This window comes from Buceros rhinoceros, unplaced genomic scaffold (assembly GCF_000710305.1).
Source record: "Buceros rhinoceros silvestris isolate BGI_N320 unplaced genomic scaffold, ASM71030v1 scaffold6982, whole genome shotgun sequence".
Taxonomy (NCBI): Eukaryota; Metazoa; Chordata; class Aves; order Bucerotiformes; family Bucerotidae; genus Buceros; species Buceros rhinoceros.
This window is the reverse complement of record NW_010400572.1, coordinates 9065-18646: the sequence shown is the minus strand read 5'-3', so window position 1 is coordinate 18646 and position 9582 is coordinate 9065. Positions and strand designations below refer to the sequence as shown.

At 44.1% G+C, this 9582-nt stretch overlaps 1 protein-coding gene across 1 annotated transcript; it reads left to right on the top strand.

Moving 5' to 3' along the window:
* The first annotated feature begins 390 nt into the window (after positions 1–390).
* DHCR24 (24-dehydrocholesterol reductase) lies at positions 391–7373 on the top strand. The gene is made up of 8 exons (XM_010131912.1): positions 391–543; positions 969–1074; positions 1369–1487; positions 1578–1841; positions 2632–2775; positions 3726–3923; positions 4603–4781; positions 6801–7373. The coding sequence occupies exons 1-8, from the start codon at positions 424–426 to the stop codon at positions 6952–6954; spliced, it is 1284 nt and encodes a 427-aa protein (XP_010130214.1). The 5' UTR covers positions 391–423; the 3' UTR covers positions 6955–7373.
* The last annotated feature ends 2209 nt before the right edge of the window (positions 7374–9582 follow it).

Below are 9582 nucleotides of genomic sequence, written 5' to 3'. Positions count from 1 at the left end.
TCCTGTCACGTCTACTGCTGTTTTCTTTCTTGACTGTCATGTTCCCTGCAGAATCAGACAGATATTAATGTGTACAGAGTTGTTCTTCAAGGGTTTGGGGTTGGGTGTCCAAAAAAAACCCCATCTAGGAATTAGAAATGCTTCCTCTACAGAACTAGATCCCTCTGGTGGTATTTTATTTAGGAGTTCAGAGGTCTGCAGAGAGACTTCCAAAGCATCACTGCTCAGCATAGAGACACCCAGCCTTTGTTACCTGCAGGTAACGTGTGTGTAGAGGAGAAACAACATTTCTGAGTGCTTCTTCACAGAGAGAGAAGTGTTCTTGGTGTCCCTTGCTGACAACCTGTGTTCGCCTTACAGTGTCAACTCAGTTGTTTCCTCTTGCAGGTTCGGGAATGGAAAGACGAAGGCAGCAAAAGGTACATGTGCACCGGCCGGCCTGGCTGGTTGACGGTGTCACTTCGTGTTGGGAAGTACAAGAAGATTCATAAGAACATCATGATCAACCTGATGGATGTTCTGGAGGTGGACAGTGAAAGACAGGTAACAAGAGAAGTGAAGTTTACAGCTTTTTTTACAGTATTTGTAGCTGAAGAGGACATTGGATTCCATAAAGAACAAAGGATTTTTGTAGCGGCAGACCCACCAAGTTCCAGGTTTTACAGTGTGCGCTTGGATCATTCTGTCCCAAAACACAGCATATGGGATTGCTTAGCTTTTATGTGCTCAAGTCTAAAAGACCAGATTGATTTATGGTTTGGGGGACTGAGCAACAAGATGTTGAGGCAGGGGAGGAATCACTAAATAGTTTCAACTATATTTAGTAGTGCTCCTAGGAAAGTAAGTCTCTGAATCCTGATAACAGATGGAAGTACAAGCCAGTTGGCCGTATTTTGTCACTGTTAATGCTGAACACTTAATTTGTGTTTGGTGGGGGGGGGAAATTGTTGGGTTTTTTTATTTTTTAGGTTGTTCGTGTGGAACCTTTGGTGACCATGGGCCAGCTGACTGCGCACCTGAACCCCATGGGCTGGACTATTCCTGTGGTGCCAGAGCTTGATGATCTTACAGTAGGTAAGAGCTTTGTGGTGACAAGAGGCTCACTGATTTTGCCGCATTTTCCTTAGCCTTTTTTTTTTGCAGTAACATGTTGCATTATTGTAAAGGGTCTGGAAATGCTTTGTTGAACCTTATGGTCTGTAGTGGTATTTATGTTATAAACATTTTCTTTTTTTTTTTTTTTCCAGTAGTCTTCAAAGTCATGCCCAGAGCTTAAAAGTGTGTGTGTGGTAGGGGGGGGTTGTTCTCGTAAACCACCTTCATTTTGGAGTGTGTTTCAAGTGCTTTGTTATGTGCTCTCTTGGTAAGGTGGCCTGATCATGGGAACTGGCATTGAGTCTTCATCCCATATCTATGGACTTTTTCAACACACCTGTGTGGCCTATGAACTTGTTCTTGCTGACGGAAGCCTTGTGAGATGTTCACCAGTAAGACAAAACATTCCTTTGCTTTCATTTACAATGTCGTTGACAGTTATCGGTATGGAAATATGATTTCCTGTGACATACTTTTTGCAGACTGAAAATTCAGACCTATTTTATGCAGTGCCTTGGTCTTGTGGTACTCTGGGTTTCCTGGTTGCAGCAGAAATAAAAATGATTCCTGCCAAGAAGTATGTCAAAATACATTATCAGCCTGTGAGAGGACTGCAGAAGATTTGTGAAAGGTTCGCTGAAGAATCTAAGAAAAAGGAGAACAGTTTTGTGGAAGGAATTGTGTATTCTTTGGAAGAAGCAGTCATCATGACAGGAGTCTTGACCGATGAAGCTGAGCAAAGCAAGGTAATTAAAGAGAAGTTACTCGCCAAGAAAAAAAATACCTCCAAAGATTCATGGAAGCTGTACTGTATGCCACTATAAAACTAGAATCATTATAATATTGAAACAGTCTCTGAATGGGGAATTGAAAGTTAGATCTGCCCGTCAGAACAGTTTAAATTACAGCTCTTTGCTACTACAATGGAGTCTTTACTCTAAATCTCTTCAATCGATACGAAATGACCCACCAATTTCATTATTCTAGCAAATAATTTAGTCTACAGCCTTTCCATGGCAGTACCTAGGGAGGAAGAGAAGAATCTTTTCTCACACACAGAGCAACGCTGTTTTAAACGGCAGTCACTCAGAGCAGCTCTTGCCCCGGCAAGCTTTTGAGACAGTCAGTATTGGTAAAACACATCAGGGCCATTTACAGGGCGGACAGGCCAGCTGTCTGCTGCATCCCTCAGCCTGGGTGCTTCTCCTCTGCCATAATGAGACGCTGGGTTAATGGTGGGTGTAGAGATGGGTGTTTTAGGAATCCATTCTGTCACACCCTGTTCTCTTGATTAGCCTGTGACGGGCAAGACTTAGCAAGCCATGTTTACATTAAACCATAACAGCAAGAAAGGTAAGAAGGAGCCGTATGTGTGGAGAAGTTAAGGCTCCCTGGGTATCTTGTGGCAGTCTCGTTCAAGCTGTCACAAAGGGTATAATGTTGGTTCTTCGCAGCAGAGGAATTCTGGAGCATACGGTTGTCTGGTGAGGTGTAACCTGTGATGGTGTCTGCTAATGAAGGCGTGTTCTCTTGTAGATAAACAGAATTGGCAACTACTACAAGCCGTGGTTCTTTAAGCATGTGGAGAAGTATTTGAAAGCTGACAGGACTGGAACAGAGTACATTCCCTCAAGGCACTATTACCATAGACATACACGCAGTATCTTCTGGGAGCTACAGGTAAGACCGGTTCCAAAACGACAGTAACATCTGCAGGAAGGCACTCTGCTCTTCCACAGTGTACCTTCGTCCCTTGGCAGCACGTCTGTCTGGCATGGCAAAAAGAAACAGCAAAGTTCACGGCAGATTTAAAAGTCCTGCATTTGGGGAAAACAAATCCAAAGGCACTTCTTTGTGTGTAAGGCATTATGTTATAACCTCCTAATTTCCTTTTTAGTGCTTTTCTGAATTTAGACCTTAAGGACATATTTCAGTCTTAAACTTTTATATCTGCGAAGTGATTTCCAGAGGCAGACAGCAGAAAAAATAGGGATGTGAAAGTACAGCTGAAAATCTGCCCTGCCAGCTTACTAAGGACACAGTAATGAGGTCATAATAAGTGATTAGGTAGCAATAAGTAATGACACAGGTAATAAGGAATTTCATAAACAATTTGTGATGTGCATTTACACAAAATTTTATTTGGTGCTCTGAAAGATTCCCATTGCTACATTTTGGATTTCTGGAGTGAGACGCTGGATTCTTTCAGCTCCAAAGAAGTTAAACAGGATTTGTCTGTGCAGGAAGTACTTAAAATTTTACAGCTTTAAAATTCTTCTAGGACCTGCCCTTGTATATGTTTATTCTTGCAAGAGTTCCATAAATTTAGCATCTTCCTTGGCAGTTTCCAGATAATAGCCTACTGGTCTCTGAACTTCATGCTCTGAAAGTCTTTGGGGCTGAGCATCGGCTGAAAACCAGTCAATGTAACTGGGGGAGGCTCAGGGCAGGGCTGTGCAGCTGAGTTCAGTCCAGGCCTCTCTTAATTGTTCATATTTGTAGTTAGCAAATGTCTCAGCAGTTAAATTTATTGAAAATCTGGCCTAGTATTGTGCTGAGGATTCTGAAGTATCGTCCTTTGGTTCACTTACACATTCTTATGTCAAACCTTTTTCCTTTCCTCTTTGAAGGATATCATTCCTTTCGGCAATAACCCCGTTTTCCGTTACCTGTTTGGCTGGATGGTTCCTCCAAAAATCTCTTTGTTGAAACTCACCCAAGGAGAAGCTATTCGAAAGCTGTACGAGCAACACCACGTTGTACAGGATATGTTGGTGCCAATGAAGAGCCTTGAAAAATCTATCCAAACCTTCCACAACGACCTTAATGTAAGAACACTTGTTTTTAAAACACGGTGAATCATGGACTGTGTGTGATAAGAACTGCGATGGTTGATCTTAAGACGTAATAGTCTGCTTGTATACAAGGTTATTACCGTATCCTGGGGAGCGCTGTGCCTTGCGAGTCTGTGATGCGGGGCTGCAGATGGAAGGAACACAGCTTCCAAGAACAATAAAAGAAATGAGATTCAAACTTCAGTAGAAGGCCAACTCTTGTAAAAGATTTTATCACTCAGTAAAACTTGAACTGATTTTCCTTTCACCTAAAATGACTGTCTCACTAAGCATAAGAAATACAAACTTGGCAATTTCAGTTGCCAAGTTTCCTGGAAAAGAAAGCTCTTCATTCTCTTTTTAGTGAGAATGTGTATTCAGTTGTTACTTTGGGATGATGGGGTTTTTAATTCCAAATATTTAAGGGGGAGGAGATGTAATTCTAGGAGGGCACAGCATGTATTGGGAGCATCTCAATCTGTTTGTGCTACAGTCATTAGAAAGTGCAGCTAAGAACCGCAGCAAGAGAATTGGAAAGGAAGAGCTGTGCAAGTTTCAATCCCAAACTGGGAAGAAGTCCTCTTAACTCTTCATCTTGTCCCCTTTGCTAGGAGATCACTTACAGGATTGTTGGGTTAAAAATCAGTGACTGAGCGTTTGCTGTCCTCCGCAGGTGTACCCTCTTTGGTTATGTCCTTTCATACTACCCAATAATCCCGGTATGGTCCACCCAAAAGGGGATGAAGCAGAACTCTACGTGGATATAGGAGCATATGGAGAGCCCAAAAGGAAACAATTTGAAGCCCGGGCTTCAATGAGGCAAATGGAAAAGTTTGTACGAAGTGTGCATGGGTAAGAATCCCACTCCTCCAAGTAGTCATAATGCCATATAATTTACACCGTGTGGTTTAATCACCGTTATTTAACCCTATAGCACTTTCATATTGCAATAATTTAACAACCGGAGTAACTGAAAATTGATTTCAATTACTAATTTTGATGTTACAATTTTTAAATATGATTTTGCTCTCATTATTTGATTGCAAAACCAACCAAGTGCACTGGCTGAAGTTCTTGCAGTGTGTTTGGGAGCTGGGTGGGTTCAGGCCACCCGCGCATCCTTTCAGCTCCAGGCTGCTCTGGGAGTAGAGTCTCTGCTGCCACAAAATACATTCTTGGAACCAGTGCAGATGGACCTCAGCAGGTCTGTGCTGACTGTACCCAAACCAGCCGTTGTCCAGAAGCGGTGCTAGCGTGGGTCAGTGACCACGGGAAGCCCTCAGGAAGGCAGCCGCTGAGCCTGCACACTGTGGCAGGCTTGTTTCAGGCGGTTCAGAGCAGGGGTAGAGCAAGCGCTGGTTTGGCCGTGGTCCGTCCAGGAATCCCCAGGCTGTTAACGTCTGGCCAGCCTCCCTGCCTGCCCTTGGGACTGTTCAGCTGCTGCCTGCAGTCCTCGCAGTGTCACGCCACAGCTCTGCCCCGTCCTTGCGCTGCTGTGGCCTGGCACAGGAGCCAGCCTTGACTCTCCCCTGCAGTCCCTGCGCGGTGGCAGGAGTCTTTCCTCCCTCTCAAATTCCATCGCTTCCTTCTCCCTGCCCTATTCCTGTCACACAGGACCACAGTAGGCGTGAGATGTGCGCCCGCCATCTGTCGCAGACTCGTGCCAGCCTAATTTGCTATCGTAGTGTCAGTGGAGAAACAGTTACAGGCTTGTTCCTCAGGAACAAACAACTACTCGTTATTTTTACACTATCAGTATAATTTTTCTCCTTTTCTGTTTTGACCTACTTCTCAGTCTAACAGTGAGTATATCCCATGTGGCTGAGTAACAATGGTGAGTCTGCTTCGAGATGATTTGGAGAGAGTAATGACTTCAGCTGCAGTAAGTGATCTGCCAGAGAACAAAGCAATGAAAGTTATTTCTAAGCTTTTTTTAATTAACTTGAAATTAAGCTTTTAATTATAGCTCTTTACCAACAAAATTCTATCTCTTCTCTGCCTGTCACTGGGAAATAAGCAATGGATATATGCTTAGTCTTACAGTTTCGTACTCATACACAACAATACGAGCTTTCATGTATGAGTTTGTGGTTTACCGCTATAAAACCACAGTTTGTGTTACGTAGCGCTGATGCAAGCTGCGTTTTAAAGAGCACGGCATGAAGGTGAGAAGAGTCTGCAGCTGAAGATAGATTTCATTTATTGCTGTAAATGGACCTTTGTTACACTGTGCTTCGCTTACACTATGGCTTTATCGTCTTGGCCTGGTCCAATTTGGTGGACTTTTGCCTCCCCACTTATATTCTCAATGTCTAGTTCAAAAAAACCATAAAAAGGCAAAGAATGTGTTGCTACAGACCTGTGGGTGTGAGAACACCGGTTGTTAGAATTACAAGTTGTCAGAAGATCCAGCCGCACGTAGCTAGGATGTCTAACCCCGAAGCACTGCTTTATACACGTGCTTTCGCCCTTCTGCTTTTCTCTGTGGCAGCAAAACTGAAAGTAGCGATACACTGATGGCTAAAGAAAGGTCCTGAACCGTATTTTAAAAGCAATGGTTCTTTCATTGCTCTTCACCAAAATGGCTGTGGGAGTATTCTGCTGTTTTCACCATTACGTCTTATTTCCTCTTAGAAAAGAGATCAAGGTAATGTTAAATCCACAAAATATATCTGGCTGAGCATCCCATCATAATCCACCTGAGCAGCTTGATTTGCTTGTTTTTAAAAAGCATTTTTGATGGGTTTGTTGTTGTTGTTGAATATTTGCTATTCATAGTTTGCCTTGGATTTTTCTTTTAATATTCTTTTTCAAATCTTGTGGCACAATTAAAACTGAATCTGTATCTCTTGGTTTTCTGTCCCTCTCCAGTTTCCAGATGCTGTATGCAGATTGCTATATGACCCGTGAGGAGTTCTGGGATATGTTTGATGGTTCCTTATACCACAAGCTGAGGGAGCAAATGAATTGCAAGGATGCCTTTCCGGAAGTGTATGACAAAATCTGCAAAGCTGCGAGGCACTGAGCCTGGTGATCTCAGCAAGCAATCAGGGAAAAATGAAGTTACCTATAGTTAGTCAGTATATCCTTTAAAAAAAAAGCTTTATCGCTCTCCAAATAAGCTCCTTCTTGTTGATGTTTAAAGGTATGAATTCTTGCTTTATGAATTTATGTTTAGTGTTTCTTTGTATGTTTTAAAGGCAGTTTTCCAAACTCAGAGTGATTGTTTTTAAGAAATCTCAAGCACTAGCCTTCCTGTGTAATGTAGTGACGTAGGAGAATTCACCTGTCTCCAACCGTAAGAAGAATAATTGGGAAGGACGAAGATCCTGGAGTTACACCAGCTGTGTGTTATAGCTGTATTGACCAGTACTTCTGAAAATGGTAGGGAGGGCTCAGAAATAGGTGCCAAAGCTGAACGCATTGTCAAATTGTTAAAACCATTTGCCTCCGGTCGGTAACCTGTAGGACAGCTCAGCCATGGTTCTGTCATCTGTCGCCTGTATGGCGCTGTGTAACATGTGGTGGGGTTTTGCTGCACCACCACCTCAGCGCAACATTACGCTCCCTGACAGTGGCTTCAGCTTCAAACGGGAGCACTGAGGTGTGAGGAAAATGCCTTTTACTTGTGCCTATCAGGTTTGTACTGATTTTGGTTATGAAGTGTCAGTGGGTGTTGGTTTTAGTACTTTGTAATTGACTAGCGATGCGTTGAGGGGGTTGCCCCAAAATATCAATGTTCTGGCTTCGCAGACTACTGAAAAAAATGCTGCTATGTCATATAGCCGAGCTTTAATTGCAGTTTTTACTCGTTGTGGGTCAGTTTATTTTGATTTTTCTGGGTTCGTTTGGGGGAATTTTGGTTGTTGCTTAATTTTAGTGCCTTATAAATACTCAGCTGAGGAAGACGTGGGTTATTTCAGACCGTTCTGTCCTGGCTGGTAGGAGAGGGAGGTCAAGGCTTTTGTTAGAGCAAGTGGCTGTGGATAAGAACTCCTCTTGTTGAGAATCTGGGTACATGCAGGCTTTGGTTCTGACTCGAGGGACATTTTTGCTTTTCGTTTTAGCTGGATTAGATTGATAGGCTTTGTTAAAGGGCTGTTTCGGTCACCTGGAGAGGAAATCAACAGCAAATCCTGTTGGGTTCCCCCTCTGCTGCTCGCTGGTGAGAACGGCACAGTCACGCTCTTCATACAGTCACGCTCTTCATACAGTCACGCTCTTCATACAGTCACTTGGAGAAGTGTAGAAATGTTGTGAGCCTGTAGCCAGAATCACGATTCCAAACCAACCCTGTGTCTTGTCCAAGCAGTGCTTAAAATTGTTACTTGAAACCTTGCAGAGCTTGCGGGAAAAGAGTAATTTTCAGGAGTTTCGTGTCATGAGGAACTTTGTAAACGGTTACGAGTGGGAGGCGTTGTCATTTTTATGAGTGCTAAACCAATGATCTTATTTATTGATAGATGGATGTTTATGGTCCAGATGAAACCAATGATAAAGCAGTAACGAGAAGAAGCTTGGCCTGTCACTCAGTGTTGCATGCTGGGCAAATCATGTGCAGATAAGGCACCCCTTGAAATCCCACACAAGGGGCAGGTAGCAGGGGCAGCCTGCCATGGGGAGACGCAACCAACGCAGAGCACCCACAGTGCTGCCTGAGCAGGGAGCGGGGCTGTGTCAGTGATCCAGGAGCATCTGCTGCCCCGTCCCAGGCGTCGGGGACAGCAAACACTGACTGTCGGGGTGTAACCTGCCCTCCTGCCCCTGCAAGGGAACTGGCACAAGAGCCGTTTCCTTGTCCCTGGGGCGCAGCTATGATTTAGCCCAGTGCTTGCAAGATAATCTGCACAGAGCAAGAGTGGGATTGGTTAGCTAGAGGATCTGCAGATACTTTTACTTGGGCTGGGTTTCTCTCACTTCTGTACTGATGATCCTTAGGTATGCACTGTATTTGTTTTTTCACTCCTTAATTTATTGGCAAACTTTGTGTGAGGTGATTTGGTACTGTAACCGTATCAGTCACACACATGCACACGCGTAATTGCTCTCGCTCTTAATTTTCGGTTGTACGGGCTGTTTACAGTAAAGATCTAGCCGGCATCCTCTTCCGCGTGGTGTCTTCCAATGAGCCATTACTGGTGTCTCAGCAGATCTTTTCACCAGCTTGTCATTGCTCGTGCTTAGCGTATTGTTACAAACTGCCTGGGTGGGGAACCAGAGGAGAGGAGGACCTCCGTGCAGCACGCAGCTTTGAGGGAATGTCTCTGAGTCTACACTCCGCCCCAAGAGACACCTGTACAAAGCAGACACCTTATAGCCCAGCTTTAACCCTTCGGTTGTGCCCCACTAACTCTATAGTCCCATGATGCCAATTATCCTCATTTTTGCTTCCAACCCTCTCACCTCATTCTTTCCCCGGGATGTTTTGTCTAAGGACAACAGAACCCCATGTTGGATTTGGGTGCTACAGCTACTAAATGCTATTAAATTAATCCCTGGTTTCAACGAGCAGCCACAGAAGCAAGGATGAAGATCTCTTCAGCCTGAGAGTTTCACAGCCACACCTTCCGTTTCCTTGAACGGCACCTCCACAACAGCTCTGAGGGCTTAGAGCTATTCCTGCCCCTCCTGTGGTCACCGCCGGTGCATCCTC

Excerpts from the sequence above, each read along its gene's own strand:
- DHCR24 (XM_010131912.1), top strand. The coding sequence starts at position 424 with ATGTGCACCGGCCGGCCTGGCTGGTTGACGGTGTCACTTCGTGTTGGG. Across the intron at positions 1,075-1,368 it reads GCTTGATGATCTTACAGTAG|GTGGCCTGATCATGGGAACT; the intron begins GTAAGAGCTTTG and ends TCTCTTGGTAAG. Across the intron at positions 1,488-1,577 it reads GCCTTGTGAGATGTTCACCA|ACTGAAAATTCAGACCTATT; the intron begins GTAAGACAAAAC and ends TACTTTTTGCAG.